The sequence below is a fragment of the Telmatherina bonti genome (assembly GCF_933228915.1).
Source record: "Telmatherina bonti genome assembly, chromosome: 23".
Classification (NCBI taxonomy): Eukaryota; Metazoa; Chordata; class Actinopteri; order Atheriniformes; family Telmatherinidae; genus Telmatherina; species Telmatherina bonti.
Window position 1 is genome coordinate 19,678,238 of NC_136632.1, and position 25,583 is coordinate 19,703,820.

General features: G+C 39.4%; 2 protein-coding genes across 3 annotated transcripts in view; both read left to right on the plus strand.

The window, feature by feature from the left end:
• The window catches only part of nap1l1 (nucleosome assembly protein 1-like 1), a 19,563-nt gene extending 647 nt beyond the window's left edge, over positions 1-18,916 (plus strand). The window contains exons 2-15 of one of the 2 annotated variants that reach the window (XM_079262873.1): positions 3,711-3,749; positions 4,511-4,599; positions 6,092-6,194; positions 9,982-10,123; positions 11,745-11,837; positions 12,113-12,241; positions 12,435-12,506; positions 12,591-12,730; positions 12,821-12,966; positions 13,052-13,071; positions 13,812-13,934; positions 14,057-14,089; positions 14,187-14,237; positions 18,801-18,916. In XM_079262873.1, coding sequence (XP_079118999.1) covers positions 3,733-3,749; positions 4,511-4,599; positions 6,092-6,194; positions 9,982-10,123; positions 11,745-11,837; positions 12,113-12,241; positions 12,435-12,506; positions 12,591-12,730; positions 12,821-12,966; positions 13,052-13,071; positions 13,812-13,934; positions 14,057-14,089; positions 14,187-14,237; positions 18,801-18,839 — 1,197 coding nt within the window. In that variant the 5' untranslated portion in view covers positions 3,711-3,732 and the 3' untranslated portion in view covers positions 18,840-18,916. The remainder of the gene's footprint in view (positions 1-3,710; positions 3,750-4,510; positions 4,600-6,091; positions 6,195-9,981; positions 10,124-11,744; positions 11,838-12,112; positions 12,242-12,434; positions 12,507-12,590; positions 12,731-12,820; positions 12,967-13,051; positions 13,072-13,811; positions 13,935-14,056; positions 14,090-14,186; positions 14,238-18,800) is intronic. The other variant, XM_079262874.1, reaches the window with a different exon arrangement.
• A 3,287-nt stretch (positions 18,917-22,203) lies between these two features.
• Positions 22,204-25,352, plus strand: phlda1 (pleckstrin homology-like domain, family A, member 1). Its single transcript, XM_079262847.1, has 2 exons — positions 22,204-23,332; positions 24,204-25,352. The coding sequence occupies exon 1, from the start codon at positions 22,841-22,843 to the stop codon at positions 23,291-23,293; it is 453 nt and encodes a 150-aa protein (XP_079118973.1). The 5' UTR covers positions 22,204-22,840; the 3' UTR covers positions 23,294-23,332; positions 24,204-25,352.
• Positions 25,353-25,583: the final 231 nt, after the last annotated feature.

Consider the following 25,583-nt stretch of genomic DNA (forward strand, 5'->3'; position numbering starts at 1 on the left):
CGGCACCCTGTCTGTGTTCCTCCCACTTGCTCACCCCAAATAGTGCGCATCAAGCTAGCAGCACATAAGCTAGCTGATCTCGACACACGGGAAAGCGGAGACAAGACCGGGTAGGCCGGCTAAAGTTTCCCTGTTTACTAGCCAGAGGTGGCCTTGTTTGTTAGCAGGAATAGGTCGAAGTTTATTGGGTTTGCCTTAAAACAGTAATGGTTCAACAGGTTGGTCGTCTTGCCTGGGCTAAATGAAGTTGAAAATGTGGTAGTAAAGTGCGCAAGCAGGCATCCGCTGGGGATTTAGTCAGTCATTAATTGTTTGCCAGACTCCAGCATGCAACACGTGGTCGCTGGGCAGGTTAAAGAAAAATCCTTTCTTTCCACACAAAAAAGTTTGTCTAATGCTTTGTTTTATCCTGGAAATACTCTATTTATGCATATATATCCAAAAACGCCTATATGACCAGCGTTGATTTAATTGCGTTTTAAACCACCTTGAATAAAATTATTAGTTCCTTACGGTCAACACGATCTTTTTAAAACTAACTATATATACATATCTATCTATAATATCCTATTTTATTCAACTTATGTTAAGATTGTACAATGAGATTTTATATTCTGTCAGATTTTGAACTATAATTATATTGTCATATTTTGAAATTCTGGGTTTGTGTGCTTAGTCAGCAATAATTCAATTTTCTACTATAAGGCAAGACAAGTTTATTTCTATTGGACAATTCAACAACAGGGGGATTCAAAGTGCTTTATAGAAACAATAAAACATCAGAAAATAAGAAGTATGATTCAAAAGTTAAAAAAAAAAGCAAAGAAAAACAAATAAGTAAAGAAACATGCAGATTTGGAATTGAAATTTACAATTACTTTGAATAAAATGTACTGAAACTAAATTAATAGCATTATAGGATATCAATGTGTTTTTAATGAAAGATTAAATTTGTTAAATAACTTGGACACTATTAAAGCGATTGGAATGCTGCTTTGATCCTAGAACACTAAGGTTGGGTGATTTTTGCCCATGCTACATCAATTTTCACAAGCAGCTAATGCTACATTGGTGTTCTAGGGTTAATCAAGATTTGATCCATTACCTCAGCTCCACAGTGAGTAGTCTAATGCTTAAAATTGTCCACTTCATATCAAGGTTGTTGTAATATGATGGTCTTGGTTGAGATTTCTGGGCTTAACAACCTGAAGCTTTGCTGATCTATCAGTAAAGTTGCAAAATGAGAGCCTGATTTCCACCCGAATGATAGGTGAATATGATTGATGGCTTTGAACATGGCAGAGTTTTTTTTCCTTTGGTCTCTAACTTGCTCTGTTTTGAGATTGCAGTGCCCTCTTACAGGAGATTTGCACTGCTTGTCGGGTTTGACAGTTGAAAATATCTCAATGTTTAGTTTTAAAGGGTTAAAAGATATCCTCACACTTGAAATAACAGATTTTGGTTTGTTTGAACATCTTTTTTCATATAAATAAAAAAAAAATTCTGATTAGCTAATTATTTTAGCTTTTGTAGTTGTGCTGAAGTGAGACAAAACTCTTTAAAGGTAGCACGCAAACTTGTACTAAGGTTTTATGGCACCATTGAAGATTGAGTTAATATATTTATATTATACTGTGGAGCTTTACACGGTTATATTCTCAAGTTTCTAAAATCGATACTGTTCTCTAATGCTAAACTTTGATTTGATCACCCCTTCCAGCAATACTGATGGGCAGTACTTACTTCCCATGTTTACTTTCTTACTACTTTTTGTTGTCAGATTAATGCAACTTTTAGCTTTTCATAAAGGGTTCCTAAAGGCAGATTAACATTAAATGCATCTACAGTAACGACATTTTCTTTTCGCTTGACCTGCAGCTCATTCTTATCTTGTGTGCAAGTCAAACTTGCACACTGTGACCAAATACGAGAACAATCATATCTCAAGTTCATTGGCATCAGCTAAGAAATTAAATTTTCTTTAATGTTTTGTCTAATATACCCATAGAAGTGTGTTGGCATGACAGAAGAAGCTTCCTAGATGTATTGAGGTGGGTTGTAAAAGCGGGGCAGCTATTCTGTGGCTGGTTGTTGGAAGTCTTGTAAGTTGGTGTTGTGCCAGGCCTGCCGCACAGCATCATGACGCTCTGCTTCTCCATGAATATGTAGCTGTTCTGTTTTTGACACTTGCTGCTTGGAAAGTCAGAGATAAAAGGGTCGTTCATCGAGGAAGTCCGTTGATGAAAAGCAAAGTGGATCCAGTCAATTTTAAATAAATAAAAAATACACCACAGACTTCGATCACATTGTAGTCTGAACCTTCAACATTTCATCATAACCTGCAGCACAGGTACTAGGGCTGGGATGATATGCAATTTTTTTTAGCTATTTTTCTGGTGGGGGAAGGGGGCGACTAGATTTAAATTGCGATTCCTATGTATTGCCAATCTTTAGTCCATTTAAAAAAGTTGCATGGTGACCTAGTTTACAGACGATCATGAGTCAGATTTGTTCCCAATTAAAAATACCTGCTAGTAGTTTTTAAGATTTATTCAGCAGTAATATATCTAAACCAGCTGTTTGAACCTGTACTCTTGTTTCAAAAGCTTGAACTGCAAATAAAAGTGCTGGTTTGAGTGTTTGTTGGCTTGCTGCTGCTGTATGTTTGGCTGTTAACTCTGCATTTGCCTCAGGGTGGTGTCTTGTTAGGTGGGCAGTCATATTAGTTGTGTTAACGCAGTATGTGACATGTGCATTACAGAGTTTACAAATAGTTTTAGACATGTCCAGCTCAGCTTTTCCCTTCAAAGCAAAAAAAAAAAATCATAGATGTGTCCAAACTTTTTGACTCAAAATGTGATGGTGGAGGATTTATCTCTGCACGTTGGCAGGTTGTCTGCAATTCTTTCTGTTTAAATGTTTTCCCAAACTGATATAACGTCATGTTAGACGGTCAAAGAGAAACATTTTGCCCTCTGCTAAAGAAACGTGGTAACTTCTTCTCCATCTGGCAAATAAACATGTATATATTTAAAATTGGGAAATTTTTAAAACAAAAAAATCCTGGTTTTTTTTTCCTTTTAAATTTTTTTTTTATGTGAAACAATTTTTTTCTCCCGCCCTTAACAGCTACCAAGTCGTCTGGTTAGAGATTCATGCTTGATACTTGGCCCCATGGACAATGAAGTCACAACATTTTATATACTGTATTAAATAGCAGTAGTGTAAAGCACATGAAACATGGGCTGAACTGGCCAAATAATCATTTGCTGGTTTGTTTTCTTTAAATGCCCACAAGTCCACAACCATCATGGGACGCTGTTCTCGAGTGAACTGGAGAATCCAGATGCGACAAAGACACTCTGCTCTAAAATGCTCCTGGTGGGGCAGGGTGCCAGACAGAAAACTCAGCATAGCCAAGACACTTCCACCTCTGGAACAGAGGAGGCTTTATTTTCTGGTCTTTTGCACCAGAGGCATCTTGTTCCAAATTGAAGTTGTTTTTCCCTCAGCTGCTAATTTTGTCTGTAAAGTCTGTTCACAATGTGAAGAATTGTTTTAAAGTCTGATTAAAAGAGCTTGTGCAAATATGGTAAACAATGGACTGCTGGACATGTGGGCATGCTTATATCAATGATTTGTCCAGATGTGTGTCAATGATTTGTTTCTGCATTTCTAAACTTTTTTTTTTTTTTTTTTTTTTTTTGTAGCATAACCTGAGACTCAGTTAAGATGGCAGACATTGACAAGTAAGTACATCGTCTAAAACACATCAAATACTGGCTTCACTGCCAGTGGACTTTATGGTTTCTGACATTTAAAGGGATCACACCTGGGTGTGCAGCACAGGATAACTTTATTAAACCTCTGCAAAGCTGTGCAGCAACATCTCCCCCCCACAAACCCCTGAGGGAAAAGGTGCTTCCTAAAAGAGTAGTTCAGCAGCATTATCACAATTTTCCACTGTTAATACATCATAACATTAGAATAATGGACAAACTTCTCTCCATTATGAGTGATGCCCCAATGACTGTCGCAACTCGGGGATGGCGTCTGTCTCAGTTAGATGCACAAATACAGTCCTTCACTGTTGACCATCGATTTTCACCTCATTCTGCAGACCGCCAGGATGATGAGAGGATATACTGGTGTAGCCGTTTCATGTTAAGTGTTGAGCTCTGCTGCGCTGCATCTTCAAGTTGGGTGTCATGTTTCTCTGCTCATAACAGCAGTATGGGAGAAAACAAACTCGAAGTTTTGATTACTGCAAGCGACACAATAAGTGAAACAAAAAAAATGTGAGATAGTATGGTTGACAGGCTTGTAGAAAAAAAAATGGACTTTGCTCTTTCTTTTTTGTCTTCTGAACTGCTGTGAACAAAAGGAAGATTTGCAAACTCACCAATCAAAGTAGTTTGATTGGTGATGATTTTCTGCAATCAAAAATGTGAAGTGTTTGTGTTATGGCTGACCTTCGCTCCCTCCATTTCCTCCCCATCTCCTCGAGCAGCAAAGACCAGGCTGAGATGGATCCTGCAGACATGGAAGATGTGGAGGACGTAGAAGAGGAGGAGACCGGAGAAGATGAAAACAGCAAAGGTAAGCACATTACATCTATATGGTCTGAAATTGTCAGTAAATGTGTTGCTAATTCAAAGTAATGCATAAGCCTTGATATCAGATGGAGGTGTGTTTAAAATTTGGCCCAATGATGGCATGATTTCTCTGAGCCTCCAGTTCATACCCTGCAAGAGGGTTTTTTTTTTCTATGACACAAGTTTAATTTGCTGTTAGGAACTGGGAGGCTCTAATCGGCTTTATTTGGGAGCCAGATGACATTCGTACATGCGTTTGATGTTGTAAATGAATCGGATGGCTCCTTGTATATGAAGACATTCAGCCTGTTGTGGATTGATAGAAATGGCTGTTTTTGCTTCATCTTTTTATAGCAAATCTGAGCAGTCTTCAAGCCAGGGTTGAAAGGCTTATTTCAGCTTTTGTGACTGATCTGTCATAGCAACCTCACTTGTATACAAGATCTGAAAGTAGACGATTATAAATATATATATATTATTACACACACAGAAACACAGAATTATGTAGAGCAAACTCACTATTTTTATGTGGTGGAATTTGTGATTCAACACAAAATACTTTTCCTAAAGTGCAAGTAGATTTCTCAAGTTGAAGTTGCCTCTCCGACCACATGCGTTGCTCAGTATGAGCCTTTTTTACCATACCTGTAGCATGGTTAATGTGATGTTGCTCTGTAAATCTGGATTGATGTGCGGAAAGAAACTGCAACTTTTACGGTCTTTTTTTTTTTTGTGGTGGTTTTGATTGCTGCACTGTTTTTAAAATGTGAGGATTATTTGGTTGACATTTGTTTTATCGCTTTAAAAAAATGGCAACTGCTCTGCACTTTATTGGCTGTTTTTAGCCACTACAGAATGGTTTTGGGCATTGAGTGATGGACGTTAGACTCCCTATCATTCTATATCTTCTGTAGTGACGATGTCATGTTAGGCATTAGTATTTTGGATAACATCTGTTCCAGCTGACTGGTACTTTCTTGTATATGCTGAATAGGCACAGCACATTATCTGCAGCAAGGATCTCCAGTCCTGGTCCTTGAGGACCAGTGTCTTGCAGGCTCTCCAAGTGTGCCTGTTGCAACACACCTTATTCAGATCAAGATGTATTTAGCAGACTTGTGCAGAGCTTGTCTGTCAGGTGTATTGCATCAGGGACACTTGGAAAACCTGCAGGACACCAGTACTCAAGGACCAGGAATAAGGATCCCTGATCCGTACTTAACTCAGTACTTAACTTAAATACTTCGCAAATTTTGCAAAACATGGTCAGATGAAGATCAGGGCATCTTAGGTGATGAGATTGTTGAACTGTTATCATTTCCTTTGAAAATGTTCCTTAAAAGGAGGATTGAGTCAGACTTATGAAGAAGGCAAATAAAGTGTTGTGATGCTCCAGAATTTTTTCTCCACACCAGAGTTTGCAAAATTTCACGTGCCTGATGCAGTCAATCAGGTTAATTGTATTCCTATTGTACTTTTTCTGCGTTCATCCACAGCTCGCCAGCTTACTGTGCAGATGATGCAGAATCCACAGATCCTGGCTGCGCTGCAGGAGAGGTTGGATGGTCTGAACGGCTCACCATCGGGCTACATAGAGAGGTGAAGTGTAGCTTTCTTGTTCCCCTCATCTCAGGGAGCAAGATCAGCTGCAGCACAGTTTACATACCGGGTTGTTGAACAACACTGGCAGTTTTTCTGCACATCTGTCAGGAAGATTTTTTTTTTTTTTTTTTTTTTTTAAATTAAGACTTTGTGAATGTCTAAAATGGACTGTAATGACTTAATTCTCCTTTTCAGGTTTATTCATTTCCATGTCTTGTGTTCCATCATGTTGTTTTCTAACGGCATGCTCTGCCCTTCTATTGGAGATATCAAGATAGCCTTGAATTTGATCCTGGACTGGCATGTGTTCCTCTAGTCTCTCAAATAATGTCTTAGTATTCACACATGGTGAATAATCATTCATTCATGCTTGGAATAACCTTGGATCTGGGCCATTTGTTTGGGATTTTCTATCCTCTTGTTTCACCAAGGCTTAAGTAGTAACTATGCTTTGATTTAGACATGCTTCTCTGCAAAGACGTTTCAGGTTCAGCCACACTTTTGGTCTGCAGCAATGTTGTGGTGAAAGCCAAACCACTAAATCCAGAGCATACACTTCTGCAGACAAAACTATTGAGCAGCTCAACACTAGTCTGATCTCTTGGTTTCACTGTGGAGCTGTTAAGATCCTCACACGAAAATGTCAACCAAATCCTTTGGTTGGGTCAGGTCATCATCTCACTGACAGTGAAAATTTCATGTTACTGTTTAGAGCATCTTCACAAACCTGTTATATACACCACTGTTGTAAGGCATTGCTTTTATTTTTCAATGAAAGGAAATGATAGGAAACAAGTTGAGATAACAGGAGGCGATTTTAGTCAGTATTTCTGCTGTTAAAACATTTCTGCCAGGTCTGTTCATTACCGTATTCTCCGCACTTAAGAGCCTTTCATTTTCGCGAAAACTGACTGTGCGCCTTGAAATCCAGTTTGGCTTATGCGTGCACTGAGTTCCAAAATCTAATGTATACAAGCCACACAATTGGATGCTGTCCTGAGATGTGCTGACGTCATTTCCTGTTTCCCTAGCATGTGTCGCTGCATATTCCTAATAGCCGTTGGCTCCTTTAACCTTCTTCTAACAGCTATCTATTGCTAACCAACCACTCACTTTAGGGCACAAAATCTTCCTAAACCACTGTTTTATATATTACATTTATTTTCGGGATCTTATGCCACCATATGTGAATGGATTGTGGATGCTTGCGCTAACGTGTCCGCTTGACTGTTGTCTGAGCTTTTGCAAAAGCTGGTATCATTGCTGAACAGCCACCCAGCAACGAAACTGACTCCGACAATGACAAGAAAACACAGTATACTTAATGGTGAAACTGCCCAGCTGTTCAGTTCAGATACTTTGATGAATTTGTGATTGATGAAAAATGTGTGTATTTTTAAACAAGTACCATCGTTAAATAAAGTTCAACTTTCGTTACAGAAGTTACTTTTATTTTACTTTGTTTTAGCATGCACCAAATAACGCGGGGTGCACCTTATGTACGATTTGAGAACAGAAATAGACTCTGTAATTGAGGCTGCGCCTTATAACCTTGTGGCCCGAAAAATACATTGGTCAAATTGTCACAAATTTTACTTGGTGGGGATTTTAATGATATATTGTTAGTTATCAACCTAAAGTTATGGATTCACCACTGTCCTGCTCATTAGTAGATAAGTGTGGCCACAGACTTGGTGTTAATGGCACTAATGTGACACCAGTTCCTAAGCCTAGCTAAATAGGAACTTTAATTCAGGTTCTCTTAAGTGTATGAGTTGAAGAAATGGAAGAAACTGCCAGAGTATATTCCACTTCTGGCAAATTTACTCTTCCATTGGTAACCAGACCTTGACTGCTGGCTAGCTTCCTAAAAGAAGTGTGGCTGTTTTATTTCCCAGAAAGTGAAGCTGTGATGTCTGTATTTTTTTGACACATCTGTTAATTAGACCCTCAACACTTGGGAGTTTTTGTCTTGTGCAGAACACTTGGCTGCTATGAACATGTTGAGTTCTCTGTAGAAGAATTGACAATTGAAAGAGGAGTACATAAGAAGATTTTGCTGTTATAGCTCAGGTTTTAATTTATTAATCTAGGCTTCTATTTGTATTTCCCCTCTTATGCTGAGAACTGACTTGATTTTCAGTATTTACAATTACAAGCAGACATTTTTTGGCACTGGAACGTAAAAGCCATTCTTGAATGTCATCTTTCAAGGAGATTGTACCGTAACCTTTTATTAGTTGCTATTAATATCCATAAGTGGGCAACATTTCTACAAGTATATTTCCTTCAATAACCATGCTGCACAAACACTGTTTATTTGCAAGTTTCCCTATATTGTTAAATAAGCTGCATAGGTTGATGTTCTGGCCTGAATTATCCATACATGAAGGATAATTTACAAGTTTAACTACCCTCCATTTGCACGCCTGTACATTAAACTTGTTTAACCCAGTTAAGTAATAATGAATGTTTAATTTGCTACAGACGACACCTGCAGGATTTTTCCTTGTATGCACAGGATTTTTTGTGCACATCTTGATGAGTTGATTTGGTTACATTTAAATTCCTAAAATCAATATAAAATCAATAATATACTGTATAGTCAGTCAACAAAGGTTTAGATGCTGTGGGAATGTAGCTGTGCCTTGGCTGCAGGGCTGTACCACCCACTACTCCTCTCCTTTGCAAAACCAACAGCAAGCAGCTCTTTGATCAATGTGTCAAGTGCTTGGCAGTCACCAGTAAACTCGCCAGTTACATCTCTGCTCTTGGGACCAAATATGCTCTCCCTTGCCAAAATGGTGCAGGCGTTTGAATTTGTCACACTGCAGAGAAACTTGACTTATAATGGCTCTTAAAGCCAGATGGCTTAACTTTAAAGTCATGTAACTGCTTCTTCAGCAATGACTGGATGTTTGAGATGGGGGGGGGAAGTTTTTTGTCATTAACAGAATAATGCAGATTGATGTTTAGAGATATCTTTTCAACAGACATTTTAAATAAAATCCAGTTTGGGAAGGAGGTAAATGTGTCCTGACGGATCAAAATGGCGGTTCTGTTGGTAATTTTTGAGCACAAAAAAAGTATTAAAAGCACCATACAAAATAACAACTTGACATGACCACAGAAAGCTGATTTTAAGCCAACAGCTAAGAACTTGCTCTGAAATGAGAAATTGGTTAAAGCGATGCATTACAACTACTTACACACTTATGTAGACAATAAAATTACAGTTCAGTTTATATGAAATTGCTTTGTTTTTGCCCCTCCCCATAAAGCTGGTTAAGATTTCATTATGTTTGCAGAGGTATAAAGCGCAAAATGTCCTTGTAACTTGTTTTTAAAGAAATGCTCTTGATGGTCCCTCAGCATCATCCTTGCAAGGAATGAGGCCATGAATACTTCGAGCATGCAGTAACAAATCTGTGTGTGGATAATGCACGGTTTCTTTACTCTGCTTTTAAATTAAGCAAATCTGAAATCACTGGTTTACATAGTGAACAAAGAGGACACCCTGTCTTATTGAAGATCCACTAGGGACACTGCAGCCCTGCAGCATGAGGTCCAAATCCAAAGCTCTCAGCAGATTAAGTCGAGGCAGAGTTCCCTTTTTCCATTAAGTGCATTTTAAATTTCAACTTGCTTTTAAATGCAAAACATTTATAATAAAACTTCATTTTGCTTGCATATTGTTTAATCACTAAGAAATGTTAAATGGGCTTGAATGCATGTGTGCCAGCTGTCCTGGACTGCTTTAACATCTCTGCTCTTGTCTCAACAGTTTACCAAAGGTTGTGAAGAGACGTGTAAACGCCCTCAAAAACCTGCAGGTCAAATGCGCTCACATTGAAGCAAAGTTCTACGAAGAAGTACATGCGCTGGAGAGAAAGTATGCAGCCCTCTACCAACCCCTATTTGACAAAGTATGTTTTTTCTTTATCAGCACAAATCTATTTATTTGAAAATGGCATGCTGATGTGTCTCAGTAGAAGTAAGGATCAATGTTGTGGACACCTTTCAGTTTCACTGTACATGTGTCATTACTGATATCCACAAGGAGCAGATGTTTGTAGGCATCCCTTATGTTCCATTTTACTTTTCCTGGAGCTGCTATTGGTTCCAGTTATTCAGTACTTTATTATCTGCTGTTAGCATAGATCAGCGTAAGAAACGTTAAATTTGCAGCTAAATTTTTACCCTTGCACTGTCTGAGCTTATCAGCCATGATTTGTTTGGGGGGGGGGGATTATTTGAAACTTGTGACAAGACAAAATTAAACTTGTTGGGCTTTCTTTATCCCTGGAAACTGGTGTCTAAACTCAGTTGTGTAGATGAAGTAAGCATTGCTCTGGAACAACGCAGTGCGAGGGCTTTTAAGTCCCAACATGATTATTTGTTCCAGATTGGTGTCCTTATAAGAAACTTTGTAATTGAACCTCTTTATGGTTAAAGCTACTGTGTATAGTAGTTGTAATCAATGCAAAAAATTCATTATAAATGTAAAAGCTAACATGGTAGTTGACTTTTTTCCCCCCTTTTCAGCTAAATGAACTTGTAACTTGTGGCCCAGAAAATTTAGTGAAATCATACTGAAGCCAGTTGTTTCTTTATTACCTTTTTAATTTTATTAGTATTTTGATACTTGCTTTCAGTTAAGAGACAGAAAATAAGGAGTTGGTTATTTGGGATGGGGAGGGAGGGGGAAATGGGAAAAATTTGGAGGGTGGGGATACTTGTGTTCTGTTGTTCGTGTGTGTGTGGTTTGATCAGACAAGTTTTTGTTTCAAAGCATTTAAAGCACCGCATCATAGATTAATTGTGAACGTTGAATAAAGTGGAGAGCATATGAACAGTAAAGAAGACATTAAGGCTTGCCAATGATTTTCACATCCTCAGTGAAACTATTAATACTTTTAATGTGTGAGAGGCTTTAAAATCCTCCATATTTAGATGAACTGTGTTAAAGTTGATGCAAAGCAGCTGATTTTCAGTTTCCACTCAGTGAGGTGGCTTTGTTATGGCACACTGTTTTGTCTTCATTATAAAAGGCCATACAACCAGACTGTACGGGAAAGAATAGTAGGATGTTGTTCAGGAGGAGCTACTGTCATCTCCCAGTAGTTGATTGGGTGACAGAAAAACATCATTTGCAGCTAAAGTGTAGCGTTCTGAGAGATGAGCACTGTGTTTTTATTGCACTGTTCACTCTATTAAAAAAATTGTTTGTCCTTGTTGGTTGTTACCATCTGTTCTCTCATGTCTTTTTAATTGTTGGCATTTTTATTCCAGTCAGGCTGAGTGTTGCTCTTATCACTACCAAAGTCCTAAAGGCTTGTTTTCATGTAAACAAAGCAGACATGGAAACTACCACTTTCCCAGGATCAGCTGGTGTCCGTTCTTCTCGAAGCCACTTAATCTTTTGCCCCTGAATAAATGATTGTCATTAATTTGAGATTTGTGCAGCTAATTGGCTGAAGCTAGGTTTTTTGTATAAAATGAACACAATTTTTTTAAATGGACTATTTTTTCCTTGTTTGCTTACAGAGAAGTGACATAGTGAAAGCAGCTTATGAGCCCACAGATGAGGAATGTGAATGGAAGGCAGATGAGGAGGAAGAGCTCACAGTAAGTAAACAGGTACAGGTGATGTATACAACAGCATGCTTCCTATTTAAACCTATTTCTTGCATCTATCTTGTTTTACCTTGAGCTTTGCTTCCTGTAAATTAGGAATATAGCATTTAAGTTAAGATGTTTCAGCTGTAGTTAAAGAAACAATGTGGTGTTTGTAGCATGAGTGGGACTATTTCCTCCTCTGTTAATTATTAATGCTCCAGGTAGTTAGAATCTCTAGTTATTTAGCGTTGGATTTGTGAAAATGGAAATACTGGATGGGAATGTCTTTTCATCAGGATGAAATGAAAGACAAGGCCAAGTTGGATGAAGAGAAGAAGGACGAGGAGAAGGAAGATCCCAAAGGCATCCCAGAGTTCTGGTTAACTGTTTTCAAAAACGTGGACCTGCTTAGTGACATGCTGCAGGTAAGTCCAGGAAAACGGCTGGTGAGGCATAGAAACTGGGTCACAAACTGTAGCTGCTTTCTGCAATGAAAAGCCAAGATTTGCTTCCACCTGCTGGCTAAAGTTTGCATTTCATAGAAAGAAATGGTGCTGCATCAGGTTAAAGCAAAAGAACTTCTTTGTTTTTAATTCTGCTGTTCTATGTCCTCCTCAGGAACATGATGAACCCATACTAAAACATTTACAAGATATTAAAGTAAAATTCTCAGATCCAGGACAGCCTATGGTGAGACTACTCAAGTCATTTGTGATGGCAGGAAGCAGTATGTTGACTCTAAACATATAATCACCATCTCTTCTTCTTCACCAGAGCTTCACATTAGAATTCCACTTCGAGCCCAATGACTTCTTTACAAATACAGTGTTGTCAAAAACCTACAAGATGAGGTCAGAACCTGATGAGAATGACCCCTTCTCCTTTGATGGACCCGAGATCATCTCGTGCACAGGGTGAGTAAAGTGGCAACGTAAAAGATTTAATATTTTGAAAAAACTGCTGCATCCTGATGGTTTTGTCTGCAACCTGTTTTCCTGCAACAGTTGCACGATTGACTGGACAAAGGGGAAGAACGTCACATTGAAAACAATCAAGAAAAAACAGAAGCACAAGGGCCGCGGCACAGTGAGGACAGTCACCAAAACAGTCCCCAACGACTCCTTCTTCAACTTCTTCACCCCACCAGAAGGTAAGGAGAGAGGGAGCAGATTATAAACATTACTGTCATAGTTTGTGTGTTTCCCTGGAATAACTTAATTTGTTTTTGTTTACAGTTCCTGAAAATGGAGAATTGGTAAGTCTGCAAGTTTCCATTAACCATTACATCTTCTGCTTTTATACTGATGGGACAGCATTCACATAATTTATGATTTACTGTAAGTCATTTTAGTCATGTGATCGCGCTCATGTTGTAACTAAGTTCACTAGAGCTGCAGATCTTATGCCATTGATCCTGTACACATCACCTTGGCTCGTAAAAATCTTATTTTCCAGTGGATTTATGCCCATCAGCCACATGCAGATTTTCGTTTCAGGCATGTAAACTGATTATTTTGAAGGAAATAAGAATTTCCATGGTAAATAATTTCACCAACTCACTGTCATGTTTAAGTGCGGACTGAAAAACCAGAGCCATTAGCATACGTCAGTTCTTGGTTTAACATGGATATATAGGAATATGCACCAATCGCTCTGTTTCCATGGCAACAGCTTGCTTAGACAAGGCGGTGCTGATATTAACCTTGCTAACTGTCTTTGTTTTTGCACATAAAGTGCTTGTAACAAACCTTTCAGAACAACGGGCCTGTCTTTTTAGTGTAACTATGATTGTTGGCTCTATTTGGATTTTCATCCTGACAAAAGAAAAAGCTTAAAATGAGGCTTGTCACATAAAACTGAGTTGCATAATAGCTTAGCTAAAGGCATGAACAGAACCAGTGTTGCTGTTCTGTTGTGGGACGATAGAATCTGCTTTGGTAATGGAGAAACATTGAAGACAGGAAGTGTGTGAGCGAACCACTGCTCTGCTTTCAGGATGAGGACTCGGAGGCAGTTCTGGCTGCAGACTTTGAAATCGGCCACTTCATCCGCGAGCGCATCGTGCCTCGAGCTGTGCTCTACTTCACTGGGGAGGCCATAGAGGATGACGATGATGATGTAAGTGTCGCTCTCAGCTATTTCCATTTTTCCCAACTTGCTCAGGTTTTTACTGAAAATGAGAAGACAAAGTTGGAATACAGGAAACATGTCTAATTATTTTTTCTATTCTTTTTTTACAGTATGATGAAGAGGGAGAAGAGGCAGATGACGAGGTAAGAGAGTTATTGTCAAACTACTACAACTTGGAAGAGTTGCAAGGATTGTGTTGAGGGAATGGGGGAAGACTGAAATGAGCCTGTGTGTCATTAGGAAGGTGAAGAGGAGGCTGATGAAGAGAATGACCCTGACTATGATCCCAAGGTGAGATAACACACGCACCACTTCTTCCTCTTACAATCTCTGGTGTCCTGAGAAAGACCTTGCTCAGCACTTCTCTACTTTGTTGGCTCATGCTTGCACTGAAGGCCACGGGTAGCTGCAGTTATCTCAGAGCCTTCCACATATCACGAGTCACTCAATGTTGCCACGGTGCAAATCTCTTTGCTGTGCACTTTTCAGTTTATCGAGTCCAGTGCTGTAGGCGGAGAACGGCTGTCTTTTACAAATCTCAACATAAAGAATATATACAGTCAAATGCATCTCATTTTTAAGCTAGACTTTGTTTTGTATACACTTTTTTTGTGTGATCTTAATTTGGCCTTTCAAAACAAGCTGAGAAACAAAAATCCAGTTAATTTCTTTTAATGCTGTATTTTCAGCATATTAACTGTATGTTATGCTGCATGTTACTAAAACCCACAACCCTAACCCAATGAAACACATTAATTCAGTATGCATAGTTAAATTGTATGCACTCCCTGTCAAAGGTATGGGCTCTTTATATAAAATCCTGGATGATTGTAGCCAAACCTCTGGCTGGAACTGTGTTTATAAACCTGTTTTGTTTGTAGGGACGCTCCAAGCATCAATACGAGCCATTCAGGGGCAGAAATGCATCACGTAGTTGAATTTTAAACGACAGTATATAAGGCATGGTTTCCTTTTGCCTGCACTCTGCTTTTTGTCATTGCTGTTTGCATTTAGGCCAAGCTGAGCTGCTCACACACACAAACACCCCCCCCCCCCCCCCCCCCCCCACACACACACACACACACACACACACACACACCCCTTCCAAATTAAGGCTACTGTTGGTTGAACCATTTTTTGTTGTTTTTGAGACCATTAAGCGCCCCCTCAACAGTGTGTCACTGTGAGGGGGATGAGGCTGCAATTTAAATAAATAAATTTAAAAAAAAAAAAAAAAAAAAAAAAAAATGGTTATTGTGAACTGTGTGCATTTTGGGAATCAGTCAGAATTTAAGCTCTGATTGTATTTCTTCGTCGATTTACCTGCAGTCTGCAGAGTTTAAGCCAGTCTAAAAGAAGCATACCTCATGCAGCAGCCTGTAAGCCTAAAAGACACATTGAACATATTTAAACAGTATTTGTGGGGTTTTAGGCAACAGCATAGGACATACATTTTTACCATTTTGGCCTGAGATCCGTGTCACGACCAGCTTGAACAACTTGTAAAATTGGCACTGTGCTGATGAAGAGACATATCTTCTGCTTTCTTCTTTTTTTTTTTTTTTTTTTTGCTGAGCAAAAAGGTCTGACATTCTGGTTGCTAGTTTCTTTTTTTTTTTTTTTTTTTTCCTCCTTTTTTTCCCTATTCATTAATGTTTCTTCATCTCCAGTCACTTTTGCATCTTTTGTCAGCTACTCTTTTAAATTTTTCCTCACTAGGTTTAAATGGTGACTGTAGAAAAATAACCCTATCCTGGTAGGTACAGTTTGTGAATTGTCAGCTTACTACCATCACACCCCTTCCTACCCCTCATTCCACTGGTACAGTTTTTATTTTCCTCCTCCTGTTTTCCATCCATCACTCTGCACCCCCCCCCTCCCAACCCCGCACATGAACGCCTCCTCCTCTGCCGCCGCCTCGCACCCTCCTGAATTACTAACCCACTGGTTTGCTGTTATTTTTTTAAGTTTAACCCATAATGAGATGGTATTTGCACCTGTATCATTTCTGTATGCTGAAGCTTGTCCAGCCCTGGCTTGTTTGTTTGTTTTTTTTGTTGATACTGTCTTCTGCATAAACAAGCTAGTTTGGACTTGGATCAGGATTTCTCCTTAAATTCACTTTGTATTTTTCTTTTCGGTGTGGTGTTAAAACCCATTTACATGTCATTGGTCTGTTCCTCATTGGTTTTGTCTTAAGTTCTGTTTGGCTAGATCTGCTTTAATGCTAGGCTAATAGCTTCTGAGGATTGTTTCCTCTTGAAACAAGACTCAACCAAAACTTGGTAGGTTCCCAAAACACACAAGTACCAACGATGTGAGTGTCCCTGTTAGCCTATAAACTTCATGCCTTCAGCTGGTAGAAATGTCCCCCTGCTCTATAAACACCTATATTACTATTTAAAATCCTGTCACCAAAGATTAAATGCTAGAAATAAGCTAAATGTATACATCTTGGCTAAATGACCTTGTACTGGGAGGCCATCGAGTATTCTCACTGATGGGGATTTGATTATTTTAAAATGCTCTGTTTTTACATTTAATTATGCAATTTTCACCTTTGTTTGGTGGCTAATACCTCTTATCTTGGTTATGTGATTATTTTATGTTGCAGAAATAAATAGTTTAAAATTAGCTTCTTTTTTTTTCTTTACATCAGTTCTTAAGTGGTGCTCATAGCTCATCTCCATCCTTGTAATTTGTGTAACTCAATAGAAACGCCCAGCATTTGTTTGAAGCTCCTATCTGGGTGCTGATTTGAGGCATGCAGCGTCAGCCTTAAAGTGGAACTATTATGTGCATTTCGGGCTAATTTTATTTCTGAGCCCAGAAGGGCTGGGATTGATAGTTATTGTCACAAATCGCTTTATTTACTTCAGACCGACCCTCTCCATAGGCTGTCAGATCAGCCTGCGGGCAAAACGAGTGGATTGAGACTCTTCCGCATAAAGCCCCGCCTCCCGCCACTGCACTACATCGGGAGCGCGCACCGCACCTGTTTTCGCCGTCATTGTAACATCTCATAAACAGAAGGATTAGGCTAATATGAACTCAATAAATAAAAAAAAAAAATACAATGTCAACACATAACATACAGCCCTACATGTTGGAACCTGAATCAGACCCTGAAAGCGAAGTGGAAAACAGCAACCCACAGCAAGGAATGCAGCAGGATGTCTCTTTGGTAAACTCACCAGCCATCACTGGAAATAACTATTCGACGTTTTCCACCCGCCTGATCTATTTGTACATGCCCTTGTTAACCAGTAGAAGGTAACCAATCACCGAACCTTATGCCCCGGGACGTCACAAGGATTTCCAAGTAGAAAAAAACTCTAAAACGACACGTTTTTTGTCGCCATGGAAACCGAACGGAGAGAGTGCTGGAACTCAAACTCAAACTCAAACATGCGTTTTGGTGATAAAAACGGTGCCGTTCACATGTCTGATGAGGATTCAACACTGTAACACTGTAGAAAGCTCAGAAAACTCGAAATACCATAAAAGCATCCCTTTAAGCAACCGGCTTCATATTGCTCCTGATGTTTGTGATTTATCTAGATTTACTGGGGATGTCTGAATAATATTTTACTGCTATAAAAGTTCACCTCTAAAGGTGTTGAAATGGCTGAGTTATACTCTGTTGTATTCAACGGGACAAAGCATAAAACCTTCTCAAACTTGGAGCCGAGCCAGACTAAATGTAAAACCAACTTGCTCAGTAGCTGCAGCCTGATATGACAGCTAAAAGAAAAAGTTTACTGCTTTGATTTTAGGACTGAACCTTGAAAGGTTTAGCTGAAAATTAAAGCTAATGTTTCAAAGTCCCATCTACTTGCCATAGCTCAGTGACTGCACTGACTTGGGCTGCCGTTCACGTCTCTCGTATGATTTTATGCATTATGATTTTCAGATTTTCTTAACTCTTTAAAATTGTTAGTAGTTGTCCTAGCATTAAAACTGGAAAGTACTTGTGATCATTTTTGTAATTGTGTGGAAAGTGTAGTCTTGAGTATAACCGGTTATATTTTATTAGCTTGTTTTTGTGTTAGTACAGAGGGAGCAAACCTTTAAAAACTGAGTGAAGTCAAACTTCTGTATAAATCTCCAAAACAACCATTTCTAATAAACACAAATTTAAAATTGTCCCATTTGGGGCATTGGGACAACTTGCAGCGCATTTGCATTCATGCATCAGTCTTGCTGTACGAGGCTGCACTTAGTGTTTAACAAAGCTGGTTTCAGATGCAAGAAGTGCTGGAAGCTAAATTAAAAACTAAAGCTTCGTAGCCAACAAATGTTTTCTTCTGCGTCCATTTGATCACAAGATGAAAAACAGTTTATTATACTAAAATGAGGCAGATTTTACTTAGTTCTGGTTGCAGTCACTGTTGAAAATAGCAGTCATGGCTGCTTTATGCAGTTTTTATAAATCAAGGCAGTGTTTTTATTGGTTTTTATTTTTTATTTCCAGCAGGAGTTAAATCCTGGCTAATTTAATCAACGTTTCTAACCACAATGTTAAAGCATCCAGATAAAAATAGGATTTCTTGGATTCACAGATGTGACAAACTTGCATTACAGCCCCCGACACATACAGGATCAACCATAGATATGAACATTTGACATGGTGCAGTGATGTTGTGACCTGTGGGGAGAAAAAACAAATCTATTTTTAGTAGAGGGGCAAAATGGCCACCACATCTTACATAGTCACAATGACAGAACATGGTCTTTTTAGTTTGTAGCTGCTTGTTGAATGTTTAGGCTTGAAGTGGTTGTGTTGGTTTAGTTTTACTATGTGAAGAGATCTCAGACTGGACTTAACCCCACCCCTCTTGTGATTTCTTGCAGAAGGATGCAACCCCCCCAGCTGAGTGCAAGCAACAGTAAGGCCTTGCCTGGCTGCCTTGAGGATCAACTGCACTGTAACGGCTTCTCAAAAAAAAAAAAAAAAAAAAAAACTAAAAGTGAAAAGAAAAAAATGACAAAAACAAAACAATAAAAATAGTTACTTATCGCCTTATAATGTTTTGTATTTTTCTTGGTAGGAAATTTGAAGAAAAGGTTTAAAAATTTTTGTTACAAAAACTCATGGTGATATACTGGAGCTGTTTGGCTCGATATACATAGTATTTTACTAGACCTGTCCTCTTCCTTCTTCTCTGTACAATAGACTATAAGAAATATCTTCCTTCAAAAAAAAAAAAAAAAAAGCATGATCTTGTTTCTTCACTGCTAAACTAGTTTGGGTTCTTGTGAAGTTTTTTGTTGTATTTGCTCTTGGACAACAGCTGTGGTTTAGACTGCGATGCAGTGCTGTCGAGTTTCTCCTACCTAGGAGTTCCTTTCTCCTACCAAAGTTCCAGGTTGCTTGGTTCTGATTGTTCTAGGTGGTGGTGATTTTTTTATTTTTTTATTTTTTTTATTTTAATAACACTTAGTGGGGCCTTCAGCACTTGGAAAAGCACTGTAGCATTCCCTAGAGAAGTAGGACATATAGGTTACCTGCAGCTGGGGGTCCATTCAAGTTTATCCAATACTCCTGATCATGGGATCTAAATTTGTTTGTCCACTTCTTGTGCCACTCACTTCTTTCCACTCAGTACATTCCAGTAAGCGGTACCATCAGTGAACCCTAACCGGCCGCTCGGCAACTGGACGACTGTTAATATTGGATCAGAAATAACCTCGCGTTAACTTTTTTTTTCCTTTTTTTTGCTCCCAGCTCGGTCAAGTCTCTTTAACATTCCAGAGAATTCCAAAGAGTGGGATATTTTGACAGGACATCAGGTCCAGAGGCACCCAGTCCCACTAACCTCACGCTTCAGGCTCCTCGTAGGCTCACTGTGGCGTGGCTGTCGTCTTATCTATTGCACTTTGTGCTAGTGTGTCGTGTACCCGTGGCGTCCTGTCATCACTTAGCGGAGTATTCCTTGTAAGCAGCACTTTGTTTGATGCCCTCTGTCTAAAGAGCCTGAGGGGGGGTTAAAAGCGTTAAACCCTGCTCTGTGGAGAGTTAAACTTTGGCAATCTGGTTTAAAGTGCGTAACCTTTTGTACCGGGGAAGGAACACTTTAAAGAGGCTTTGTAGGAAGAAATTTGGGCAGATGTAGCACAGGGGGCTACAAGGATGAAGTGTACCTGTCAGATTTCTCACCCTCTCCCAATCTCACCTGGTTTTCCTCTTGCCGTTTGTCCTTTACAGTTTGATCTTATCCTCTTGTTCCCAGTTTCTGTTCAGGTGACTTGCAGTCCTCAGCCAATCCATCGAGGCCCTGAGTTCATTATTTTTCTAAATCACTGTGAAAAAAGTAGGGGAAGTGTGATGAGGCCACTGTTTCAGCCAGTGACCCCCACACCCCTCTGCAACCTCAAATTGCTTTCTTTGTCACCCAAAAAGCTGCCGAAAAGCATGTCAGAGCAATACTCTAAGCTAGGAGGTAGTACCAAGAGAAAAAACCTAACCTGCCTCCCTTCCAAACCATTTTTTCTTTGCCTTTTTTTCCCTTTAAGTTACAAAAACAGCCAACTGTTGGTTGTTTTGGACAGCATCACACCTGCTGTGGAGAGTCAGGGTATCTCTCATTCTGCAGGGAGTATTCCGATAATGTTCTAAAGGAAAAGGACATGACAGGGTTTCTGTGGGGTCCTTCTGAGCAGCTGTTGTCAAGGCAAAATGCTATGCTACAAAATACTAATGTACTCAATAACTGTATGTGTATGTTCATGAATAAATTGGTTAAACATGTCTGTGGCTGAATCTTTTATTCCCAACGTGAAGTTGCTGCCATCTTGCTAGTTGCATTTGCTGACAGAGAGCAAGACATTTGTGTTTTGGGGTTGCAGTTGCATATTAATGGCTTCAAGTTTCCAACCAGTAGCTTCATTTGCATCAGCAACTTGGACAATGTGTCGCTTATGCCACCAGAGTGCGCTGTGTTGCAGAGTTTTACTGGAGGCGCGCCATGGGGATTATGGTTTGCTTTTGAAGTGGAACATGACCACAACATAACTACCAGTTAAAGGGGATTACAAAGCGGTTCATCTTGCAAGTGGTAAATACTATACATAGATGAAGATGGCCTAATCATGGATTCATGGACATATCAAAACAAGCACTTTCTAATTAAAATGGAGGGAAATGACAACATGAGTTGTGGCTGTAGGATTAAACTCATTTTGTCTAGTTTTAAGTGCCTCCGATCTGAATTAAAACCTCACTGTCTATAGTTCTAACTAGTGTAATAAATCTGCTTAATGTTTATACGATGTTTAATGTTTGTTTTTTTTTAACTCTTAAATGGTCAGTGTTTCTTAAAAAAAAAAAAAACCCAAATTGTTTCCTTACTCTTTGATCTATATAGACTATAAAAAAAACAAAAAACTTCCGTATTACACTTTAAATAAGTCATTGAAATAAAAAAACTAATTACCCAAAATATAATGCCGAGGCTTGAAGAAACCCTGCCCAGGGGCGAATCTAGGATCGGAGGTTTAGGGGTGCTGAGCACCAGAGAGCTGCTTGGCCAGGAAATATATGTTGGGCGAAAGGCAGGATGGATATATATATATATCTATATATATATATATAGATATATATATATATATAGATATATATATATATATAGATATATATATCTATATATATATATATAGATAGATATATAGGCTCCAGCTTCCCTGTGACCCTTCATTGGATTAAGTGATTAGGATAATGAATGTGTGTATATATATATATATATATATATATATATATATATATATATATATATATATATATATATATATTTAGTGACACTTTAAAATAATGGTACAAATCATATACTTAACTGATGTGTAACTCATAAGGAACTAATGCATTAATTAATGAAGACTTTAGGATGAATTCCTGTTGCTCATCGTGAACTAATGATGATCTCAATGATGCTTCATGTGATTACTTGACCCCTAATTAATGATCAATTGATAATCATTAGTTTACTGTTAATTCATCAATATGTTGACAAATTTGCTTGTTTAGATACAAATATATCATCTATTTACCTGCGTTTTGCTTCAGTCTAGGTGTGCTCCAGCACTCCCAAAAAATGGGCTAAAAACGCCTATGCCCTTGCCTGTGTTGCATAGCAAACTTTCATTTTTCTAAGTGACGCGATCCCCTTATTTTTACTCTCATGTTGCTCTGATTTATTTTAACAGCAGATTTTTCAAATCAAATCAAACTTTATTTCTTGAGCACTTTTCATGCCATGGCCAACACAAAGTGCTTTACAAGATAAAATCAAGTTATAAGGATTAAAACAAACAGATAACAAGACATTTAAAAACAATAAAGACACAAGCTCGTTCCACACACTCGTACACACACAAGGACATAGAGCATTCCCAGAAATACATCATTCCCTGAATACTGTCTCTTTAACCGCACGCAGGTTAATAAAACAAATAAAACAATAATGAAGTAATAAAAAATTCTGACTTGGTGCTGATGTTAATACATTTTAAGGGATTATTGAGTTCATGCTTTATAAATGGTTATGATGATCACACACAGTATCTAATCTATAGGTTTATGAAAACAGCTTATTGTAAAATATCTGACCAACTTTCAAGTCATCATTGGGATGCTGATGTGTCATCTCGTCGGAGGGCTGGATACTACTCCAGGGGGGCGGTGCGCCTTTCCAGACCCCTCCCGCCACCAAGCCCCTTCACAAACTGTGACCAGCAAGCAGACAGGCAGGCATCTTCCTCTCTCCAGCCAGTGGAACACAGCATCGCAATCCCTGCTGCATCCCATGCCCTCACCGCCTCTGAGATAGAAATCCATCAACCAGCCGTCCGTCCAGCGAAGCAGTCAGGAGGGTGGGAGTCCGAGCGTGCAGATCACCATGCTGGAAAACGGAAGGAAGGTGTTCAAGGAGGGTCTCCTGGAGAAGCGGAGCGACGGGCTGCTGCAGCTGTGGAAGAAGAAGCATTGTGTCCTGACGGAGGACGGCGTGCTGCTGCTGCCGCCCAAGCAGCATGACCACCCGCAGCACCCGCACAGCGGCGGGGACACGGCCAGAGTCAAGGAGCTGCACTTCGCCAACATGAAAACGGTGGATTGCGTGGAGCGAAAGGGCAAGTACGTCTACTTCACGGTGGTTATGACGGAGGGGAAGGAGATCGACTTCAGGTGCCCGCAGGACGAGGGCTGGAACGCGGAGATCACCTTGCAAATGGTTCAGTATAAGAACCGGCAGGCGATCCTGGCTGTTAAGTCCACCCGGCAGAAGCAGCAGCTGCTCGTGGTGCAGATGCCCGGACAGAAGACCGTCCGGAGCTCCCCCAACGTTGCGTGACCTGCGGCGTGCCCCGCGGACACTGGTGCGCCATGATCGGTAAGACTCTAAGACAAATCGGAAGGGGGAACCCCAGGTCTAGGGACCACCTGGGGATCCCCCTGAATTATAAGGAGCCATTTTTTGCTTGTATTTCCTGGATATTTGTCCAAAGAGCGAGGACGTCTGGTTTCACCGCCCCCAGATCAAACTGCTCCTCTTCCAAGACCCCAAATTGTGCACTGTGGATTAGTTTGGTCTTAAGGAAAAGTTTGGGAGCCCCTTCAGCTTTTGGCCTGTTTAGATGTCCTCTCCAAGGAAAGTTGCTGGATTCAACCTGTATAGGTTTGATACATCCTTCTACCAATGCGCCTCTGTTCCCAAATAAGACCTAAACGTGTTGGTATAAATAGATCACAATGATTTCCATTCATCATGAACAGCTCTTTCAAAATTTGAAATATAAAGTGATAAATGGAATTTAATTCGCCCACAAACACATAAGTTAAATATAAAGTGATGGAAGTACAAATAAATCCGAATCAAGCGTAAAGTCGCGCGCACTTTACGTAAACACCAGAGCTGAACCGGTGACTTCCTGATTTGTGCGCGCGCATAGGTGGACTTCCAAATTTACACTATGATCTATGCAGCAGTGCAGTCCAACGCTGCCCTGAGCTATGTTTAGAGAAATACACTGTTCCACACTCAGATTTCTACACGTGGTCCCACGCAGATGGCCATTTGTCAATCCAACACCATATCATGGATTAAAAAAATATTAATGTGCAGAAACATTTGGGTCAAACTCCTCTTCTTAGTCCAACTTTACATGTTCTGCATGAAATAAAACAACTATATTTTATTGATCCCAAAAGGAAAATTTAATCATCTGTTAGTTTGCAGTCAATCTAACTGATTGCATCCACAGGTGAATTGGACACTCAGCTGAGGAAGAATTTGAACCCTGGCTTCATCTCCCCCTGCTGCCTGCTGATCCCACCATACTCCAGGAGAACCCCCTCTTCCATGTTCTGACTTCCACAAGCCAGTTCCCAGCCTCTTTTAAGTACAGAGACTTATTTAATATAAAGACTGATGGACTAAAAGCATGTGAGAAAACAGCTGTGTTCTACCGTGCAATGGGTTTGTCCCTTATTTATTAGATGTGTATATATATTTTCTATAAAAAAAAACAAGTGTCATTGTGGATGAATTTTCAGTGCGGTTGTTGCTAGAGTGGAACAAAAAGTAGGTACTCGCTCTAAAGGTTGTAGCCTACAAGTCCAGTGGAGAGAAGTTGCATATGTGGGCTGTTCTAGGTTAGTTAAACCAGTTCAAAGATGTGTCATTGCCTGTGATTTTACTTTTCAACTGAACCAAAGACTCTTTTCTTACATTTTTTTTCTCATTCAGTGTTTCACCTCACTATACTGAAAACTATTGATAGAAAGACTCGTTTAGGAACTAGCCATCATGTGTTTTGGTGTTTCTATTATGTACATTTGTAGTTTTCCTTTCTTTTATTTGGCTGCAATTGCAAACTGAATATGTTTTGCTATCTTGTCTTAAATCTGAGGATTTAAGCCTTACCAGTCAGTTTGTTTTAGTGGTTACAAAGAAGCTAAAACTTATCTGCTTCAGCGACATTGCATGGCATTGCAGAACGGTAATAAACCATCAAGTGAAACCAAAAACAACAAAATTCCTACTTTGATATGTTAAAATAACAACAACAACAACAACAACAACAACAAAAAAAAAAAAACACTATGAAAAAACCCCACATAATCAATTATTATGCTTCCAAACAGGATGCTAGCAATGCTAATTAACTGGGTTGTGAGCTGTATTCCAACCATGCTAGTATTTGTTGTAAATTGGCGATTGTCCACATCTGTGATGCCGTCTGTTTCTTTGTGAACATCTGGTGGCTTAGCAAACTGGTCAGTTGTTTCTGTGACATCATGTGGGGTTTCAGGCACTAGCATATTTCTGGCTAGCTAGCTAGCTGCATTGTAAGCACCGCATATGCACATGACACAACTCCACCATCACTGGGTTCTCAGTTATGTGCTAGACCATGGCACAAGATTACGTTCTGTAAATTTCTCAAAAAAGCCCTTTGGGGTTAAAAATATTATCAAAATGTGTTTTTTTTTTTTTTTATTGCATATGCTAATGAGCTACCAGTCTTAATATTTCTTAAAATTTCTCTGACTTGCAGTTCCTGCAGGTTTTGAAAAATCGCTGTTTTGCAAGTGTATGTTGCTTTGCCACAGCTAGTCGCTGTAGCAGCTCAGCCTCGGAG